The sequence below is a fragment of the Melozone crissalis genome, unplaced genomic scaffold (assembly GCF_028551555.1).
Source record: "Melozone crissalis strain CALT ecotype California unplaced genomic scaffold, PUWL_Pcris_2 ptg000068l_1, whole genome shotgun sequence".
NCBI classification, from domain to species: Eukaryota; Metazoa; Chordata; class Aves; order Passeriformes; family Passerellidae; genus Melozone; species Melozone crissalis.
The window spans coordinates 4785001-4807285 of record NW_026535846.1 but is presented as its reverse complement, the minus strand read 5'-3'; the positions used below and the strand labels follow the sequence as shown (position 1 = coordinate 4807285).

General features: G+C 51.4%; 1 protein-coding gene across 11 annotated transcripts in view; it reads right to left on the bottom strand.

Moving 5' to 3' along the window:
* The window catches only part of ARHGEF9 (Cdc42 guanine nucleotide exchange factor 9), a 164956-nt gene that overhangs the window by 17022 nt on the left and 125649 nt on the right, over positions 1–22285 (bottom strand). For all 11 annotated transcript variants that reach the window (XM_054289847.1, XM_054289837.1, XM_054289841.1 and 8 more), the window contains exons 6-7: positions 19530–19659; positions 11026–11157 (exon numbers count right to left, since the gene is read on the bottom strand). In XM_054289847.1, the coding sequence (XP_054145822.1) occupies positions 11026–11157; positions 19530–19659 (262 nt within the window). The remainder of the gene's footprint in view (positions 1–11025; positions 11158–19529; positions 19660–22285) is intronic.

Genomic DNA, 22285 nt, shown 5'->3' with positions numbered 1-22285 from the left:
TCTGTTCACGTAATCTGTACTGAGGATTCACAGGGAGAAGATGAAGCCAAAAAAAGTGGTTTGACAGGAGCACAAAGCAAAGTTCTGACACGTTACATAAGCCCCCCACAGCTCTGCTCTCGGGTGCTGGGCTTTGTGGCCATGCCTGGGGCTGGCCCTTCCTTGGGACCTGCCTGGGCCACCCCCTCTGTCCCCACCCCACCACTGTCCCCTCCTGGAAGGGGGAAGGTGAATTCATGTAACTGTGCTTGGAAGGAAAGAAATCTTTGTGGCCATCATGAGGAAAGCAAGGCTGAGCTTTATTGGAAAATCTGGACACTGGGAGGGGCTCCCACAACCAATTATGCTCCTCTTGGAGTGGATTTAGACACCTTACAGGATTGCACCTGTAAATCACAGTTCAGTAGTTCTTTGTCTGCTGTACTGCTTCTCCTGCTCTCCAGTTTTCATCTCTTAATTTTTTTCTGCCCCACTAGTGCAGAGCACAGCTCCTTGTGCCTGGCACTGCCTGTGGGAGAGGAAAGGCCAAACCCCCCTGGGACACTCCAGGGGAAAAAGAACAATAATGACAAGGAGGGCAATCTGCAAAATGGCATCACCAAAAGCCATTCAGGGTTTCAGCAGCACAGGGCACCCAAGGAGGAAAGGAGCCCTCCAGAGCCTTCCCCATCCTTGTGGCCTCCTCTGGATGTTCTCAAATGGCTAAATGTCTTTTTTCTATTGTTGTACCCAAAACTGCCCCAGCACTGGAGGTGAGGCCCCCCCAGCCCAGGGCACAGCAGGACAATGGCCCAGCACAGGGATGTCCCTCATGGTTCCAGTGCCCTCCCTGGCCCAGGACAGGGCTGTCCCTCATGGCTCCAATGTTCCCTCTGGCCCAGCACAGGGCTGTCCCTCATGGCTCCAGTGCCCTCCCTGGCCCAGCACAGGGCTGTCCCTCATGGCTCCAGTGCCCTCCCTGACCCAGCACAGGGCTGTCCCTCATGGCTCCAATGTTCCCTCTGGCCCAGCACAGGGCTGTCCCTCATGGCTCCAATGCCCTCCCTGACCCAGCACAGGGCTGTCCCTCATGGCTCCAATGTTCCCTCTGGCCCAGCACAGGGCTGTCCTTCATGGCTCCAATGCCCTCCGTGGCCCAGCACAGGGCTGTCCCTCATGGCTCCAATGTTCCCTCTGGCCCAGCACAGGGATGTCCCTCATGGCTCCAATGTTCCCTCTGGCCCAGCACAGGGCTGTCCTTCATGGCTCCAATGCCCTCCGTGGCCCAGCACAGGGATGTCCCTCATGGCTCCAGGGCACTGCTGATGCTGTGTAAAGCTGCTGGGGATGGAGGGATGATCTCTCCAGCAGCACAGGGCTCCCAAGGAGGAAATGAGCCCCTGAGAGGACCTGACCTGGTGTCAGAGCTCCATCCCATGTGTGCAGCATTCCAGGAGTTCCACATTCCCCCATTACCTCATGTGTGGGGTGTACAGGGGTGCATGGGGAGGCCTCAGGCACGGGTTTGGATTTAGGATGGTGCCTTCTCTCAGGAGCTGTGGTTTACCCTGTGCTGGGTCACACTCCACTTCTCATGCATAGAACAAATCATCTGTGAAGCACAAATAGGGAAAGAGCCATTTCCAGCCTGAGTCATCAGATCCTCTCAGGAGCTGACAGGACAGGAGATGCCAGCCACAGAATCATCCATTACAAGCTCCTCACTGCATATGTGGGTTATTGGTGCTCCTGTTTATCAAACCTTGCATATTCCAGTGCCAAAGGAGTCTCACAATGACTCGAGGAGGGATTATGTGCTCTGAGGGCATGGATGCAGCCAGGCCCTGTGAGGGCAGCTCCTGGGGCTCCAGGTGAAATTACATTCCTCCCTCAGCCCTTCCCCATCTCTGCTATGGGATAATGATATTTATTTATTGTACAGATCAATGGGGAGCTCTAAGTAATCAGTGAAGCACACACTGGAGGGCTCTGGTGGTGGATCTCTAACAGCTCAGAGCTGTGTGGGAACAGCTCAGCATTCCCCATGCCTTGGGATCAGAGCTGACAGAGCCCAGGGAAGCAGAGGAGGCCCATGGGCAGCACAGCACAGCCCCTCCAGCCTGAAGGACACAGAGAGGAGGAGGAACAGGCAGCACGGTGGCTCTTCCAACAGGGATCATCCTTCCATGCCCACCAGCTTTACACAACATCAGCAGTGCCCCAGAGCCATGAGGGACATCCCTGTGCTGGGCCAGGGAGGGCATTGGAGCCATGAGGGACAGCCCTGTCCTGGGCATTGTCCTGCTGTGCCCTGGGCTAGGCTAGCCTCACCTCCAGTGCTGGGGCAGTTTTGGGCACAATACAAAAAAGACATTTAGCCATTTGAGAGCATCCAGAGGAGACCACGAGGATGGGGAAGGCTCTGGAGGGGCCTGGAGGAGCAGCTGATGGCCCTTGGTTTGTTCAGCTGGAGGAGATTGAGGGGAGACCTCAGTGAGGTCTCTGCCATCCTCCCAAGGGGCAGCAGGGGGACAGCTCTGATCTCCTCACTGGTGACCAGTGACCATCCAGGGCATGGCCAGAGCTGGGCCAGGGCAGGGTTAGACTGGAGATCGGGAAAGTTCTGCCCCAGAGGGTGCTGGCACTGCCCAGGGAATGGGCACAGCCCCGAGGCTGCCAGAACTCCAGGAGGGTTTGGACCCTGCTCCCAGGGATGCCCAGGGTGGGGTTGCTGGGGGTCTGGGCAGGGATGAAAAGCAGCAACTCCTGCAGATCACCTCAGCAGAGATGAGGGTCCCAGTGCCCAGGGGACAACAGCCAGCCAAGGATGAGGCTGGCACAGCCCCACCCTGGCCAGCCCTGCCCTGGGAGCAGCTGCCATGGAATGGGTGATGACCAGGGAACAGTTGGTGCTGGAATCAGGCAAGGACTAAGCCAGGGCTCCCAGCACCTGCACCCCGACACCAGATCATGCTCTGGGAAAGGCAGAGGCTGGGAAGAGGCTGAGTTGCTTTTGCACTGAGTTCAGGGTGGGTCTCAGACCCCTCTCTGTGATTTCCCACCACTCTGGGCACTGACTGCACAGCAGAGGAGCAGAGTTTTCCAGTGTACTCCTGCAATTTGTCCTGATTTTCCTGCTGGCCTGCTCTGTCTCTGCCCTGTGCCCAAGCTGCCGTGGGCAATGAGAGCATGGCACGCTGCCACTCTGCCATGTCCTGGGTAGCTTTAGTCATGAAGGCTTTCAACCTTCTTTGGCTTTTAAAAAAATATTCTGAGCCTACATTTTTAAAGTCTAATTTACCTTACAGAGAGCCTTTGACGAAAGCAGCCTAGCCTGCTCTCCATGAACACCAAGGGGATAATTTTCTGTAGCACTTGTACATTTAATTTAACCCTACAGTGGCTGAGTGCTCAGATGGGACAGTAACAGTGACACATGGTGGAGCTCAGTGCACCACATTGGGCCTTCAGTCCAAATGATACCCTAAAGCTCAATGAACCCTTTGGAGTGTTTTTGTCCTAAATATTCTTGATATCAGGAAATAAATCCAAGCTCTGCTAAGAGTTTGGATGCCAGAGCTTTGCTCTGAGCCCTTGGACACAGCATCTAATGGCATCACCCAAAGCCATCAGGGGTTTCAGCAGCACAGGGCACCCAAGGAGGAAATGAGCTCCTGAGGGGACCTGGCCTGGTCCCAGAGCTCCATCCCATGGGTGCAGCATTCATGAGGGCTCTGATGGTGGATCTCTAACAGCTCAAAGCCCTGTGGGCTGGGCTGAGGGAAATGGGTTCTGCTCAGCCCAGCCAGGAATGAGGTAAAGGATGGATCCTATCAGGGACAGGGGGATGCCACCACCACCTCCCCAAAACCCCCTCAGCCACTCACCTCCCACCCCAAACCTGTCAGGAGTGTCCCTGGGGAGCTGAGCTGCTGGATCTTGTTAACTCGTCCTGCACAAGGCAGGGGAGGAAGGTCGGCACATCCCTGCCCAGTTCTTCAACACATCCCTGTCCAACTTTTCAGCACATCCCTGCTCAGTTCAGCACATCCCTGCCCAGTTCTTCAGCACATCCCTGTCCAACTCTTCAGCACATCCCTGCCCAGTTCTTCAGCACATTCCTGCCCAACTCTTCAGCACATCGCTGCCCAGTTATTCAGCACTGTCTGGCTCCTGAGCAGGGAGGAGACGTTGGACTCATCCTCAGCAGCTCCATGGAGCTGCACTGTGGGATCCCAGAGTGTCAGTACTCAGGACATCCCTCTGGGTGTCCAGAGTTGCTGGGACCCCTGCCAGGGGGGCTCAGAGACCCTGGCACACAGCCCAGAACACCTGTGGGTTTGATTATGACCCGTGGAGCAAATTACCAGCTTTGTGTGAAGACCTGAAAGCCACAGCAGTTTAAGTAGTGTAATAATAAAATTATCACTAGGTGAAAAAGTAGATTTTGGGGTTTTTAGAATAGGGGTTTTGGGGACAAGATGGAGGGACTTGGGCATGTCCAGCCTTTCTCCTTCTTCTCTACCTCCATCTTCTGCTGTGATGGTGGTACTTAAAGATTGGTTTAGAGCAGAAGCTCACTGTCTAACATAGGTGATAGGTATTGGAAATAATTGGAAATATTGTACACGTGGTTTTTAGTATAAAGACATAACACTGCCCTGGGGGCAGGCAGAGTGCCTGGAACTGTCCTGCTGGATGGACCTTGGCAGGGCAGCAGAAAAATTTTTATAGATGAGATACAATAAACAACCTTGAGACTGAGAAATGAAGAACTTTGACTCATTCTTTGAATGCGTGAGCTGAAACAGAGACTGTTCATGTATCTCAGGGCTGCAATCAACTGCAGAACTGCAGAGACCAGAGGGGAGGGCTGGGGCTCACAGCATTTGTGGCAGTGCTGTTCTCACTCCCTGGATTCAGTGGAGCAGCACTGGCATTCTGGTGCCTTCTTCCACCCTTGTTCAATCCCTCTGGCTGCAGAGCAGCCCAGTGAGGGCCTTTCCAAAGGACTGATGGCAGGAGGAGATGTGGAGGGATGTGCCCCCTCTTGATGGAGTGACCAAATTATCCTTTGTCTACTTAAAAAGGAAAAAAGCCCAGAAGTTTCTCTCCTCAATTGGGTAAAAAGACACCTCATAGGACCTGGGGGACTTCACCTCAAACTTGAGGAGAGCCAATTGGACAAAAGCCAAAAAGCCCTGCCTGGGCAATTTTCTAGAAAAAGAAGAGAACAAAGGAACTAATGGCTTTTGTGAGGTGTTCTACCAGGAGCAAGAACCTTTTGAGCCTGGCTCAGTTTTTCTCTGTAAAGAGCTTTGTTATTTTGCCTTTTATTAAAACTTTTCTGTTTCCAACAGTACCACAGAAGCCGTCCTGCTGATTTTATGCCATCTGAGCTATCTCAGGTGTGATACAGATCTCCAGGAGCTTATGAGACCTGGCTGGAGGAGACCATATATCAGAGATGGGAAACCCTTGTGTAGCCAGGTCACTGCTCTGCTGCTCCCAGGGGCTTCACATGGGGCTGATGAAAGGCCACAGCAGCAGCAGGGCTTAAGTTTTCAGCTCTCCGTTTGCCTGTGGGCCAAATTTACACCCACTGCCATTCCAGGAGGGGTAAATGAAGCACAGAGTGTTTTGCAGAACATCCTGCCACTCTGTTCGGTCACAGGAGGCTGAAAACAAAGACTGGATGTGGCACTCAGTGCCATGGTTTAGTGGAGGTGTTAGGGCATGAGTTGGACTAGATGATCTTTAAGGTCTCTTCCAATGCAGTCATGCTGAGAATTCTGTGAACCTGATCCCTGCCCAGACAACCACACAGAGGTGGAGAACTCCAAATTCAGCCCTTTTTGCCTTTTAGCACCCCTCCTGCTGGCTCCTCCAGTCCCTTTGGATCCTGCTCTTCCCTCTCTGCTCCCCTAGGCAGTGGAAGGGCAGCAGCTTCCAGGTCAGCATTGAGCTCCTTGTGGCACTGTGACATTGTGGGACATTGTGGCAGTGCTGGCAGTGCTCAGGGCACGTCACCTGCACAGCCCTGCAAAAGCTCACCCAACATTCCAGGCTGTGGGACCATTCACAGCAATGTTTTCTTCCCTGAGTAGCCCTGCCTGAAAGCTGCAGTGCTGTTTCATATTTGGTTTTAAATGCTGGACTTGCCTTCCTTGGCTGTCTGCTGGCCAAGAGACTGGTGAAGCATCCAAAGTCCCTTCCATGCTGTGTGGTCCCACAGAAACCTCCTGCCTGCAGGCAGCACCAGCTGGGCAAGAGCACAGGGATCTGCCAGCAGGGCTGGGGCAACCTTGCTCTCTGAAAACTTCATTTCACCCTTTGTGACCAAGCCACTGTGCTGTTCTCTTTGGGTGTCTCCATGCCCACCTCATGGAATCATGGAATGTCCTGGGCTGGAAGGGACCCCCAAGGATCCTCAGAGCCCAGCTCCTGGCCCTGCACAGGACACCCCAGGAATCACCCCAGGAATCCCCCAGCCCCAGCAGCAGGCTCTGCCTGTCAGGCCAGCACTGAGTCTCTCCTGAGCTGCTGAAACCCAGCCTGGCCCATTTCCCCACCTCTGCAGGCTGGGCCCAGGCCTGCCCCAAAACCTGGCCATTTTGTGGAGATCTGTGTTACTGGGAGAAAAAGAGAAGAGCTGGGAGGTGCTGATGAAGTCAAAAACCCACTTAAAGTAATAAGAGCTGTCCCAGGGCTGCTGTGTGTTTGCAAACAAGGTTTTTGGCTGCTCCCACAGGCCCTCTTTAGCCTGTAATAAAAGCAGGGCCGTTGTTGTGGTGCAAAGATCACCTCAGAGTTTCCAACAGAAGCTACATGGGAGCTAAACCTTCTTCCACTGAAAGCATTCAGAAATGTCTCTTTTATCTTCCCATTTGGAAACCTGGACTGCAATGGAGCCTGACAGGATTATTTTATTTACTCCATCTCCTGTAGCACCGCTATTTCTGGCTGCCTGTCTGGCTGCTGCTATTAAACTGGTCTCATTTTGCTTCCATCCAACCTGCTCTGCTCAGGCAGCTCAAGGGAAGACAGCAACAGCAATAAACCACAAGCTGGAGCTTGCATTGCCTCCTGATTACAAGAGACACATAAAAAGCACAAATGAAAACTAAATGTGTTTCATGCAGTCACCGATCTTTCTGCACTGTCAGAAAACACTAAAGGGGCCCCATCAAGGACTGCTCAGCTATTGGTGAAAGAAAAGTGGAATTTAGAGCAGTAACTCTGTTAACCCTTCCTACTTCACACTGTCATTCCCAGCTTCATGCCACGGTGCCCTGGAGCCCATTGGGAGAATTCAAATTATTACCCAGAACAGAAAAAAGAAGATCCTCATCTGCTGAGAACCTCAAGCATCCCCAAAGTGATCACAATTAATGCTCTGTGTCACAGGCCTGGATGTTAAGTACCATGATTTGCAAATCTAAAGCATCTCCATGTCAAACTCTCTCAACTTCAGGGTGATAAGGAAAGTGGACCCTGTGCCTTTAAGGCAACATCTTTTAGTGTTACCATCATCCAGGATTGCCTTCATTTCTTGGTAATTGCGGCCAGCATCCCAAAATAGGCATTTTTGTCCTGATTATGCACATATGGCAAGGCACACTGAGGCACTGCTTGTTCCTGCCCAGCCTATTCCCTTCTGCCTTCCCAACAGGCAGCTCTGAATTAGGGTCTCCAACTAGCTCCTTGGAAAAGGCACCACCTTGTCCTCATGCCCACAGCAGTGTCCCAGCCTCAGGAAACATCCATGGGAGAGTTTCACATTGATCCAACAGCTGAAAGTTACCTGGCTTTGCAAGGAAAACCTGGATCCTGAGCTCTCCCAGTGCCTCTGGATCAGGACTGGTGTTTCAGCACTCAGTTTGTGGAACCCTGGAACAGCTGACAAGGCCATTTCATCTGATCAATCTCCTCATGATCTGGCACCAGGAGGGCATTCAGTGGTGATGTTAGGAAGTGACCAGTGGCAAAATCTAAGCCAAAGAGACTTATCTGTAAAGCTTGGAAACTATTTTTGTGAAAATGATCCCACACAAGTTGCTCTGCAAGGTGTTTGCCAGCAGAGAGAGGTGCCTGCCACAGTGTCAGCTTCTCCCTGGAAAACTCAGTGCAGCTTTCCTGCTTGGAACAAAGACTTCAGTACACCCACAGTGGTGGAAATAACATCTGCCAAGCACATCTGAGTGCAGCCCTGGGTAATCACTCATTTCCCAAGCCAGGTCTCTGTCTGAAGGTGTGCTGGTCATGGAAATGCATCCAGGAATTCCCAGTCTTGCAGTAGGTGGCAAAAGCAGGCAACAACCAGGTGATAATGTCAGAAATGATCACCCTGAGAGTTATTTCCCCTCACAGAAATGCCCTGGCCAGGTGTTCAACAAAAAAAGCCCTGAAACTGTGAAACATTTTCAGACACTGAGAGAAAGGGGTGGCAAAGCCTCTGGAGAGCAGGGCCCGAGCAGAGCAGATGGGATTTGCTGGAAATGTGTTATCTGCAGCTGGACACTGGGAACACCTGCACAACCAACAGTGTTCCTTCCTCAGCCAGGGAACATGGATGGGCCAGCAGGGAGACCCCTCATCCCACACTGCAGGAACTGTGAGCAGGGACCTGCAGGGTGAGCCCAGGGGGAAAAGGTCTGGGACAATGGAGCTCACAGGGAGTGCCAGCAGCAGAATTGTCACAGATTGGTATCAATTGTCACAGTTTGATATCAAACTCTGTCCCAGCAGAACTCCTGTATCACCTCCCCACCCACAGGATCCATCTGAATCACCAGGGGATGCAAACACCTTCCCAGGTGAGGAAGGAGTGGAGGATGTGCAGGTAACTGCAATGGAGATCTGGAGAAGAGAGGGATCCTGTCTGAAATCTGTGTTTGCCTTCTAAAGACACTCAGGATACCTCCCATGCCTTCATCAAACTGAAGCATCTGCAGTATATTTAAATAAGGAATTAGCTCCTTATTTCTATTAAAAATCTCTTTGGGCCAACAAAGAGATAAAAAACACCATAATAATTTTTTAAAAGTATTTTCATATAGACTGTGTCATGATGAGGGATATATCACACCTATTAATAATCTCCTTCACATGAAGAAAACCCACAAATGCAGATTTTCAGAAGATTCACTGAGATGTGCCATCCCATGGTTCCAAAGCTGCTCTCAGGGGTGTGTGGATCATATTCCACCCCTCAGTTTTAGAGCAGGGGATAAGGAAGGCTGGCCCCAGGTTCCCAAACCTCGAGGTAAATGGTGCCTCCCTGAGGGGCCCAGCCCTGAAGCACAGCTGATCCTGACTCTGTCAGGAGATCTGTCAGGGGGGTCAAGACAGAACACACTACACACCACTCACATTTATTTTATATATGGGATGTGTGGTCCCAAAATGGAGCTAAAATTCCTCTGAATCCCAGACTTGCACACTCCTTCTGAATAAAGGGAAATGTGATCAGGATGGGAGAGCCCAGCTGGAGCCTCATCTCCCCTCCCAGCCCAGGCTGGAAAGCAGCAGCTGCAGATTGATGCTGGGAACAGACACAGAGGGAGAACTGCAGTGGGGTCTGAGCCCTGTGCCCAGGGGTCACCAGAGCGGCTGCCCCTGTGCCCTGGCACCCCAGAGCTGGCTGGGCACACACAGCACAAGGCCCTGGCACATGGAGTCAGTGGTGTCAGGAAGGGCCAGACCTCCTCAGAACCCACAGGGGCTCCAGGCAGCACCTCCACACCCCCAAAATGCCTTTGCCATGCAGAAGGGAGGAGGACAGCGAACCACTGGCACTGGCTGGACTCTGATGAACCCTGCAGGCCCCCAACAGCCTGCTGTGAACTGCTGACCACTCTCCACTCCTGCTGATGACCACAGGAATCCCAGCAGAGTTAAGGGAATGCTGAATACCTCTCTGGAGCAGACCCAGTGCAAGGCAGACTGGATGCTGCCTTCTGAACAGGAAATTGAGGGTCCCAGTCAGAGAGCAGGAGGGCAGCACTAGGAAGGGAAGCAGCTGTGCCCCCCAGGCTCACTGCAGCTCTCCCTGCTGCTCTGGGGCTGTTCCTGCACAGGTCTGGGCCAGGAGGGAAAGGCACAGCAAGGAGGGGTGGGGAAAGCCAGCACAGGCACTCCAGAAGGCAGAACTTCAGTCAGCCATGACTCAGGAGAAGCCAGTGCCACCCACTGCAGTGCCCGGGCTGTGGAGGGGCAGTGATGCTGTGCTGAGTCAGGAGCCACCCACGGTGCCAGGGCCTCCTGGGGGGTGCCAGGCTCAGCCTGCCCTGAGCCCAGGGGCTGGGACAGGAACACAGCCCTGTGCTGGCCCAGGGACCCCCCCTGCACAGCTTTGTGTGGCTGCAGGAGTGACAGCACATCCTGACCTGTCACAGCCAGCCCTGAGGAGCTCTGTCCCTTCCTGTCACACAGGGGTGGTGGCAGTGAGCTAGGGTCACCTCAGTGGGACACCAGAGCTGCTGCTGGACAGTTTCTGTGGATCACAGCTCACCTGCTGCCACTAACACCACAGCACAGCAGCACAGCATCCTGCATTGCCCTCCCTCCTCCCCCATGGGCTCCTGTAAAATCCCAGCACAGCAGAGACGGGAGGATGAGGCTTGAAAAGCCTCTCCCCAAGCACCAGCACAGACACCCAGCACAGCCTGGCTGCTGCTCATCACCATCTCAATGCAGCAATTGGGCTGTCAGCCCCAGTGCCAGGTTTTGTAGTTCATACAGGAATTGCAGGGCTATCTAATCCCACATCATACACTGCAGCCAAAACCTAAAACGAGAAGGGAGGCAACGAGCCAAACCAGGGGCACATGAGATAAAGGCATGAAAAGAGCAAGTGGAGGCTGGATTTGCTATGAGCACAAAAATCCCTCTATCACAGAGAGCTCCCCACCCTGAGCATGCAGATTGTCCTTCCTCAGGGCTCTCCACATCCTCCTCTGCACGTGCAGCCAACAGCCCCCGTGCCCTGAAAACCACTCTGCACTGGCAAGCCTGCCCACAGCACGCCCTTAGCTGTGTCCTTACCTTCTTGCAGAGAACCATCTGGTGATCAAAGAGAAAGAAAACTCGCTGCTGGTTCCGTCCATAAGGCTGGTAAATCCAGGACATCTCTCCCGTGTAGATCAGCTCCGAGCTGCGGTCCAAGATATCGTCCCCCTGGAGGGCACAGGGAACCAGCCTGAGTCACTGCACTGACAAGTCTGGCTTTGTACAATGGGCAGAAGCAGCAATTTTTTAAGATTTTGGCCCTTCTGCAGCTCTCAAAGGCACCCCATCTGATTTCAGCCCAGAAACTGGGATTGGGAATAATTCTGAAGCAAGGGGAATAAATGAAGGAGGTTTGGATGCTTGAAACGTGGTCACTGCAGCTCCCACTGCAACGGGGAAAGAGCTGCCCCAGACACTGCCCCCACTCCCCTCTCCAGGTCCCCCCAGACCTTGGATCCTGCTGCAGGTGCTGGTGGCATCAGGAAAACAAAGCCCTTTCCTCCTCAAAGCCCACCCAGAGACACTTTGAATTCAGGACACCAAATTCCCTGCATGCCCTCCTTTAGAAGAGCATCCCAAAGCACTTCCCCTCCTGAAATCTCCAGCCAGCTACAAAAGCCTGGGACACACTGGGGCAGCAGTTCCCCACCTCTGAGGCTGCCAGAACTCAGCCCTCTGGATTGCTGCCTCTCTTCTCACTCATGCAGGCACTGCCAGTCCCTTCTCCCACAGCTCATTAGAGCTCCCCACCTCCAAAATCCTGTCAGGACCACCCTGGCTCCTGTGGCAGCCCCAGCCCCTGGCTGGCCAGGCCTCCCTGCTGGCTGCCAGAGTGCCCTCACCCTTCCCTGCCTCCGGCTAACGCTTGTTTTCCTCTCCCGAGTTTTTTTAAGGATTCATGAGCAGATGGTCTTGAAAACACAGTGCTCTCTCTCCCACTCTCTGAGAGAACAAATGCAGTCACCCTCCACTAATTGGAATGAGCTGGACTTTTTAAAAAGTTAATTAAAATCTATTTATTAAAAATGGGTGAATTCACCACCACCTGCCCTGTGGGCATCTCAGCAGAGCACCGAGGAAGGAGGTGGGATGGCTCCAGCTGAAAGGTGAGGCAGCACTCAGGAGCAGCACTCAGGAGCAAGACTGAGAAGAACTCTTTTTTTTTTTCTTTTTGGCTGTGAACTACTGCAGTTCTGGCTTTGATGCCAAGCTGGAACCGACTTCTGGGCCGAGAGCATCCCAAAAATCCCAGCAAACAGCTTGTGGAGGCTCAGCCAGCTATGGGGGGCACCTAGCTAGACACACGCTTGTGCTGCTGCTCTCACGTGCAGGTGCCAAGGCAGCCAGGAGTCCCCCCCCTTCCTGGTTCCGTGGTGAGGATTTCAAACTGCTGCTCAGGTAAATGTGTAATTAACCTCTCAGCATTGATTGGGAGCGACCGCCTGTGTCCCCGGGCCCTGTGACAGCAGCAGCTTCATTAAGTCACTGCATCACCAAGCTGCAGCACAGACTCCAAATGGCCTTAGCCAGGGATTTATGCACCTCCCTGCCTCCCTCCTGTGCCTGTGCTGCCCCAGGGGCTAAGGAGGGATGGACACAGAGGGGCAGTGCCCCCAGGGATGGGCCTGACCACCCAGAGCCTCAGCAGGGTCACACTTCAGCCTGGCCAGAGCTCAGGGACTGAGTGCTGCTGCCACAGCTCAGGGGAACATGATCCCCAGAACCACAGAAACCTCTGCAGGAAACACACCAGCCCCAGAAACTGTAAGATTTCCTGGCTACACATGAGCTTACATGAGAAGATTCCCACAAGCCTATGGATGGGAGCTTTAGGAGAGGGGGCAAGCTTAGGAGAGGCTGGCTGCTAAAAATAGAAAGTCAGCTTTGTCTTTTACTCCTGTGGTAGCATCTGAAGCCTGAGGACACACAGAGGGCTCTGTAAACACTTCTACTTGATTAGCTGAATCCAAACTGTGTAGTCCCTGCAAGCAACATAACCCAAAAACATCCAGATCCGAAATGATGGGATTTGTATTGCATTTCTTATGTGGGGAAAACAATTTCTATATCCAGTCTCTAGGCCAGAAATAGCTGATTTCCCACTTGGGGTGAGCAAACTGGGAAATACAGATTGCACAGAGTTTGGGACTGGCACGTGGCTGTCAGGATCAGCATGTCCAAGGTCCTGCCCTGCTCCTCCAGCCTGGGCTGCTGTGCCAATTCCCACAGAGGAGCCTCAGGGCACATCCTCTGAGCCTCCAAAGGCTTTTCTTGTCCTGACACAGTTGTAGCTCTCTGAAGAGCACAAATTGTCTCCTCCTGGTCCCCACTGAGGGCTCAGGGGGCAGTTGCAGGGTGGGGCACAGAGGGACATTGGCTGCCCCAGCATGCCTCGATCCCTGCTCCAGACAGACATCCCCAAATGTCTGTCCCAGTCCCACGCCTCCAAATCTCTACAGAACCAGGAAAAAATTTCCTTTTCCTTCTCCATTTTTTTCCAACTCCCACAGAGGCTGGATCATCTGTATCCTTCTCTAAGTTAAGACAAACCCTGCTGAAAAAGGAAGAGGCTGAACTTTGAGTTGCTCTGAACTGGCAGACCTTCTGCAGAGCACAGCAGCAGAGTGGCCAAGAGAAGCCCTGACTCCTGACACCTTTTCCAACCTGACTTTTGTCCCTAAAGCCTCCAAAAACCCCCTCCGCCCTCCCCAGACACATGCAGGGTTTTCAGAGCACATCCTGCAGCACCCAGAGGGCAGCCAAGCAAAGCTGACTCCCAGAGCCAGGCAGAGGCCCTGTGTGCAGCAGTGGGAGCAGGAGGCCCCAGCTCTGGGCCGGCTGTGAGCGCCCTGGAGCCCTCAGTGACACACTGAGTCCCCAGGCCACCCCTGGCTGTGACAGCTCAGGGTCAGCTCTGCTCCTGCTGCTGCCTGGGAAGATGTGGATGCTCCCCAGTGCTGCTGCCCTGGCCATGCCCTGTGATGGGCAGCTGGCAGGAACACAGAGCTTGGAGAGTGCCATGGAATAAATGGGAGCAGCAGAGCAGCAAGGCAGGGCTGGCTCTGAGAGCTGTCCCCCTTCCCAGACACCTCCCTGGGCTCAGGAATGCCCAGAGCCCCCCGAGCTGCCCCTGCCCACCCCAGCCCAGCCCTGCTGGGCACCAGGAGGGATCTGTGCCCTCTCCAGCTCCCAGGGAGCCAGCAGGGCTCTCTCGTGCCTGACACTGCTGTTCTGCAATTAGAGACTGACAGGCTGATTAGCACCCGGGGCTACACTGAGATCACACAAAGGAGCGGCAGTGAAATGTTGTCCTTTTCAACAAGCTCAGTTCTGATACCTTCTGTTGCTGGGGGGAACGAAATAAAAGAAAGAGAAAAAAGAAGGCTCCATTTCAGTCCCTGCCATGGTGGTTTTTCCCAGGAGGATTTCTCATCAGGCTGCCCTCACTTTGGTGTTCCAGGCAGCTTCTCTTCGTGGCACTCTTGGATTCACTGATGCAGTAGCACAGGCTCAGGCCAGTGATTATAGATTACATAATTAAGGGCAGCAAGTCTTGATTTAAAGGACCCGTAAATAACAGGAATGAGAAGAAATTTAAAAGGACAATGCTCATTAAATTTCTCAAATATATATATATTTCTCCCTTCATGGAAATTTAATACTCTTGGAAGCTGCCTTATTGGCAACCCATGAGAATCTGTGGTAGAAACATATAAATATATACACAAACCAAAGTGATCCGTTTAAAAAGCAAGTTCAAACCCATCCAGGCTGATGAGCAAGGCTCTGTCCTCTGCCAAACCTGTTTAACTGTCCCCTGTTGGATCAGGGACCTCCACAGATCTCCTCCCAGGGAATGGGAGCCAATTTTTCTCCCTCCTGTGAGAAAAAACTGGGCTGAAAGGGAGGGAAATGCTGCTGGAGATCTGGAGAGAGAGCCTGAACTGCTGCAGTGATTGCTGCTTCATTTTGTTTTGATGCAGTTCAAGAGCTGTGTGAAAAGCATAAAATTGAGCAATTCCAGGTGTGCTGAGGCACAGACCTGTTTTCCATCCCCACACCATCCATACAGGGCACTCAGGGAGGCTGTGCTGAGCCCTGCCCATGGGAACAGAGCCCAGAGCTGCCCAGGAACAGAGTCCAGTGAGCTGGGCACAGTGGCACAGGTGGCACAGGTGGCACAGGTGGCACAGGGCTCCATGGGCTCACAGGATCCATTTGGGGAGCAGAAGAGAGGGACCAGATGAAGAAGGAAAGGCAGGGATGTATCTCTGAGGGGTTTAAATACAGTTCTGGCTTTGTGGAAATCTCTTTAAATCCTGCTCTGTGTGTGTCTAGTCTTGTACTTGTGGGGTTTTCAGACAAAGGAAGGAATGATGTATTTGATTTTATGGTTTTGAAGGTTAATTTATTATTTTATGATACTATATTATATTAAAGAATACTATACTAAACTATACTAAAAATAGAGAAAGTATAATTATACAGGTTAGAAAGATAATAATGAAAACTTGTGACTCTTCCAGAGTCCTGACACAGTTTGACTGTAATTGGTCATTAAGTTAAAACAATATACATGAAATTAATGAAACAATTACTAGTTGGATAAACAATCTCCAAACACATTCCACATGCGAGCACAACACAGGAGAAGCAAATGAGATAAGAATTTGGTGTTTTTTTCTTCTCAGCTTCCCAGGAGCAAATTTTGGTGAAGGGATTTTTCAGAAAACATGACAGTGACACATGGAGCTATTCCCACCAAGCTTTGAGGGCTGGAGCTCCCTCAGAGGGCAGGGACAGGGAAGGGAGAGAGCAGCAAAGGCTGCCCAGGATGCTCTGGCTGCCCCCTTTGAAGGCAGCTCTGTGTGCAGATTTAAATGTCACTGCTCTGATCTGAGGGTGTGTCAGGGGGGACAATGCTGAGCGGGGAAATGGAGCTGGAACATCAGGGAACCCTTCAGACCTGAAAGGCACTGAAAGGGCTCGGTGGGAGGTGGTGGAAGCCCCAAACTCTGAGCCATTACCAGCTCAAAGCACCGCAGGACTGGTGTGGGCAGCACCTCTCCGGGTCTGTTTACATGCTGGGAATTCAGGTTACAAAATAAATAAGTGAGTCACATGTGGCAGCAGACCAAGGCAGGCTTCTCAGGCAAGCCCACATTGCCACAAATTACACAGGAACTCATCTCAGAGTGGGATTATTGCTGATTTACAACAGCCAGGGAGATCAGAATCTTCCCTTACAATTCTGCTCAGTCATTTCTTGTCTAAAGATGCCAAAGCTGCCAATAATTCCTTAAGACTCCAGGCCTGGCTGTCCCCTGTCCCAGGTCACCCTTCCCTGGTACCACTGGAAATTTAAACAATCAGATCCTGCTTGCAGGATTTCTTGGGGAAAAACTCTGGCTTTGCTTAATTCCTTATCTCCATTCCAATAATTCCTTAAGACTTCAGGCCTGGCTGTCCTCTGTGCCAGGTCACCCTTTCCTGGTCCCACTGGAAATTGAAACAATCAGATCCTGCTTGCAGGATTTCTTGGGGAGAACCTCTGGCTTTGCTTAACTCAAGGATATTTGTAATTTTCAAATACTCACCCTGAAATTCACCACCATGAGGCCACACAGGTGATAAATTTTTATCCCATGGAGGGATAAAAAAGATTCCTAAAAAATGGGATTCAGTAAAACCCCTCTGCTTAAAGCAGCTTGGACACACCCTTACTTTTCCTATTTGTTTTAGGATTCCCAACATCACCTCTCCCTGCAACAAACTGTGCACACATTTCATACACCAGAACATTTCAGATATTCCCTCACTAAGTATTTTTTGTTTGGTTGGGAATTTTTCCTTCTTCTTTAAAGAATCTTTTTCCACCATCTCCTGACAAAACATGGGTAAATTTAGAAATGAAAACTTCAGAGCAGAGAATCAGCATCATCAGTCTCAAGATGCTGAGGAAAAACAGACATTCCTCCAAATGAAATATCTCCACATGCTGCAGCATTCAGCCACTGAAATCAGTTGTGAAGTGCCAACGTGGTGGGAATTTGGGATTAGCTCTATCTTGTGCCCTGCCTGCATTCTTGGTGGAAAAAGACTGAACTGGTAATTTTTTAGGGCTGGTTCCTGTTTTCTTGGGGTCAGTGCTGTTTCCAGGGGGTCTCAGGAAGGTTGGGCTGTGCCTGTGCTCTGGAGGCACTGGGATGGACAGAACAGGTACAGAAAGGTCAAATTAGAGCAGGAGCAGGGCCAGGAAAGCTGGGAATCACAACTGGGGATCTCTCTCTGCTCAGGGAACTCCACAAACCTGGACAGGCCTTGTGGCAGCACAGCACTGACAGCAAACACCAAGTGGGAGCTGATCTCCTCCTCAAAGCAGACCTGTCCCTTCCCCAGAGCCTGGAGAGGCTGGGGACACACTCCGGGAGGTCCCTGCTGTCCCCAGAACTGCACAGGAGACAAAGCTCTGAGCCCTCAGGGCTGGCTGAGGAGCCAACCCCACTGCTCCATGTCCTGGGAGCATCCCTGGAGCAATCCCAATTACATCCCTGCAGCCTCCAAGTGGGGTTTGGGGTCTGCAGTGCCACAGGAACACCTGCACACAGCACATCCAAGCACTTCCCAAAGATCCAATCCTTTAATTTCTCCCACTCCCTTCCTGCTTACACTGTGGCTCACTCCGGGGTATTTTGGGTTTCTGTGCATCCTTCTGGCTGTTCCATGGACAGCTGTGCAGTGGGGGCTGGATCTGGTGATTCAGAACTGCTTTAGAGGAAAGAATCAAGCAGTAAAATCCTCTGCTGGGTCCAACCCTCATCTTCTACTTTCCCATCAAAACTCTGTGACTCTTCTTGATCCAAAATCCAGAATAAAAAGGGCAAGGAAGGTGTTTTTCTTTGACACCTTCCTTGCCCTATTTATTCTGGATTTTGGCTGTGTTTCCATGGGATTTCTGAGCAGAGCAGCAGCAGGCTGTGCTACGTTATGAGAAGCTGAAGGATGCTGCTGCAATAATGTGCTCAAAATCTGGAATAGCTGAAAAAAGCCTGGAAGAATAATTTGGCAAGTGCCTGAGGATGGGATGGAGATAAAGAATGGGTACTGCTAAGCAGGAATGAATTATCAAGGACAGGGCTAAATAAAAATGAATTATCAACTGAGCTAATGGAAGAGAAAAAGCAACTGCTATTCCATAGATCCTGTGTGGAGGTCACCTTGGCTTCCCTCTCACACATGAATATTCACTGGCTTGGAATGGATCTGTCCTTAATGGAGATTTATTTACAGTGAGGGGCTGGGAGCTGCTCACAAATGACCCCCATTAGCTCATCCCATGGCACACTCCAGGGCTGAGCATGGAGCTGATGGTGCTGTGCCTCCTGCAGAGCACTTTCCTCATTCTGAAAATGAGTCTGTCTGGCAGTGAGAGATGTTCCTGAGCAGTAAAACAATCAGACACATTGTCTGTGCTCTCTGCTCTCCCAGCCAGCCACGATCCCAGCTCTGATTGCTGCATTTATGTGTTTTATTGTGTGTTTTATCACCAGATCCAGGGTGATAAACCTCCATCCTCCATCACAGCAATGAAACTAGCTCAGCCAAGGAGGACACAGGTGATGCACCTGTATTTCTCTCCCTCTCCTCCCAGCCTTCGCAGATCTTTGCCAGAAATAAATTAATTAAAGGATTAATGCCTCTTTCCCACACACTCATTTCCACAGTATGATCCCCATGACTGGAATGTGGAGTTATTTCAGACTTCACAAGTGAGGAAGCAGAAAGGCTGCTCCATCACTCTGATTATCTCCTTGCTGAACACATGGGCTGATGACAACAGCGAGAGGATTTACAAAAACGTTTGTCCTCAATCTGCTGCAAAACCCTATTTATGGATTACTTCCATACAATGATTTTTAAAAATCAGGGACGAAAAGAAAGGGAGAACATAATTTTAGTATGGCTTTTCTTCCAAACACATGGCACAAATGTAGAGACTGAAGGCCTGCTGGTGAGGAATCCTTCTGCTGACTCTGCCTTCCCTGTGCCTCTCAGCTCCTTAATTACACCATCACTACACACAGGGCTGCTTCAGAAATATCTTTAAGTGGGATGTCATTTATAAAATGCAAATAACATCTCTAACTGCAGTTTAACAGTTTGGCTTCCAGTCATAAAGCAATCACCAGAAGGATTTTCTTCATTTTCTTAACCTCTTGCAATTTCCACGGCTTTCTGCCATGTCTTTCCCTCTCTCCTCCCCAGTGACACAGCACAGGGGCAGAATGCACATGGGGCTTGCTCCAAGTCTCACCTACTACCAGCACTGCAACCACAAAAGTCACTCCAGGTTGCTAATGATGAAATTGGAGCAGGATTTTCTTTAGGGCACCGTTAATGTTTAAGCACCACCCTGAAGTCACGACTGTGCCTTCTCCACGCCAGGCTTCATCCCAACCCATGGGAAATGAACTTTAGGGTTTCAGATAACCCAAGAGCAGCCTGGAGGTTGCCAGGCTGGCAGGGCAGGGTTACTGTACCTCCCAGTCCAGGACAGAGGCCTGCCACTGAGCAATCTTGTCGATGTTCTCCAGCCTCCGCTTGCGCTCGTTGATCTGCAGGGTGACGTTCCTCATGACGGCGAGGGCAGCGGCCACGTACCTGTAGTCACTGCACACACAGGGAAAGGCCATCAAAGGCACAGCAGGACATGCCCAGCAGTCTGTCACACCTGCCACAACCTCGCCAGCCCACAGGGACACGGGCAGGGGTGACCCCTCACTGCTACAATGGGATTTTTCCAACAGGATTGTCACGACAGAGCAGCTCTGGCCTCAACCACCCCAGCCCTTTGGGTGAGCCCTCTGCAGCCTCAAGGAGCCCAGTGAAGAGCATTCTAAAGACAGGCTGAACACTTTTACAGTCTTCGGGCATGGATTTTTTCTGGTTTAAAATGAACATTTAGTAAAGGGTCCATTCAGACAAAGGCCAGAGGACCTTCCAAGCCACTCCCAGAGCAGTCACCCCATGGAATTCACTCTCACTGCAGATTTCAGGTGAGCAAATCAAGCAACTCTTATATTTTGTTTTAGCCTGCATGGCCCTGTGAGTGCAGTAACACAGAGTGAGAACAGGCTCCTGCCAGGGCCACTGAGGATGATGATCAGTCTTTTCAAAAAGTGATGCTGAAATCAATGCCATTGATTCCTGCCCTGGGCCTGCTCTTCCATTCCAAGGAGCTGCAACGTTCATTTCCACTGGGGAGACAGGCAAGGCCAGCTGCCACAACACCACCACAATGTATTATTAACTTAAGGGCTGCTATTGATTGCTGACTAATGAGAAAAACTGCCATCTTGGGCAGCTGCAGGGGGAATGGCTTTATTGATTATTGCTAAGGATTGTGCTGGTGACAGCTAAAAGAGGGGTGAATACTGGGAATTAGATCTCCCCTCCATGTGTTCCCAACAGGATAAATACTAAGAAACTAACACACTGTGATATACCAAAAATATTATTTGCTCAAGGATAAATAAAATATTATTTGTCCTTGCTCAGGTGAAATCTTGAGCTGAGTTTTCATTTTTTCTTTAATTCTTATGTCGAAATTCTAGGTGTGGTTAAAAGCAATCTCACAAATTCCAGGACAGCAGGACTGGGCCATCAGCAAAACAAAGGAAAATAGAGGATGGGCAGCCTGATCTGTCCTATCCATCACAGAGAGGTCTGGCTGAGGAGGGACCTTAAAGTCCATCCAGCTGCAACCCCTGCCATGGGCAGGGACACCTTTCATTGTCCCAGGTGCTCCAAGCCCCATCCAACCCAGCCTTGGGCACTGCCAGGGATGGAAGGGATTTGCTACACAATGAAGATCTTCTTGTGCCTCCCTTTGTGTGAGCATCTGTGTGAAGGGAGTGCTGGTTGTGTGAGGCAGGACAGGAGCAGTGCCAAGGGGGCATCAGGGTGGCCTGGAGAACATCCATGAGCTCTTCAGGGAAACAGGGAGAATCTGGGGAGGCAGGGAGAGGTGCAGGGCTTACAGACAGTCACCAATGATCTCCCAGCAGTGATGGTTATGCTCAGAAGGGAGGGCACTCCCTGGCAGAGTCTCCTCATGTAAAATGAGCTGAGTGAACTCATGTTCCTACATTCCCAACTCCTGCTCCCTTCTGCTCTGGGAATGCTCAAAATTCCAGCAAGCTGCACTTAGGACCTTCCTATATTTAATTAATATTAAGCTGGAGTGGATCTTTAAGAGGTGAACAGATGTGGATTTGTGAAAAATTCAAAGGAACCAGGCTGCAGACAGGAGGGAGGCTCTGAGCTCAGCCCATCCTGCCTCCATGCAGAGTGGGACGGTGCCAGCTGCTCATCCTGGGAATGCTAATTCCCTAATTCCAGGGAGAAAACCCCAGCAATGTTTTCCTGTCATGCTGTAATGAAGAAAAGGCTCAGGACTGAACTTTTTGGGCTCCCAGCCCATGTCTGTGGCAGAGCTGGCAAAAACTTAGAAGAAAAAGACAACAGGAGCAGAGCATTTGATCATGAGGCAATAATAGGATCCTATTAACCATGAGATGAAGGCAAATAAATGGTTTGTCAATTCTGTTGGGGCTGCAGTGGCCACTTCCCAGTGCTCCATCAGAATCCAAGCTTAGATCCTTGCCAAGCATCACGTGCTGTCTCTGGGGAGCCTGCTCTGGATGCTGGATTCAGCATTGTCCTGACCTGCTGCAGGGAAAATCCACAGCTCTGCAGGTGTGGTGGCAGTGAAAAGGAAGGGAAAAAAGACAAAGAGGACATGTTCCTCTGTTAGATGAAGCTCACATCCCTGCTTTCCCTGGGAATCCTGTTTTCCCATGTTCTGCCTCACTCCAGGGCTGGGATATGGCACCACTGTGCAGCCACAGGTTTCTTCCCTGTGCTGTCAGAGCTTCAGGGGTTACTCCTCCTAATGCAAGGTGAGCAAACCTCTCCCTGCCCTCCCTTCCCAGAGCACAGAGGAACAGAGAAATGGAGTGTCCATGGCAATCCAGTGGCACAGAGCCCTCAGGCTGAGTCACCCAAGTGCTGCTCCCAGGGCTCCTCAGAACACGACTCTGTGATTCCTTAACAACATGGTGAGTTTAGAACATCCCTAAGGAACAGAAATGTGCTCCCAAAATAACCCAACCCTGGTGTTATCACACTGCCCACATCCCCTTTGCTGTGGCTCCCAAATAACTCACAGAGGGTCATTTGAAACACCCTCCTGGTGGGAAGCCACATCTGAGCTCCCAGCCATGCTGTGGGTGCT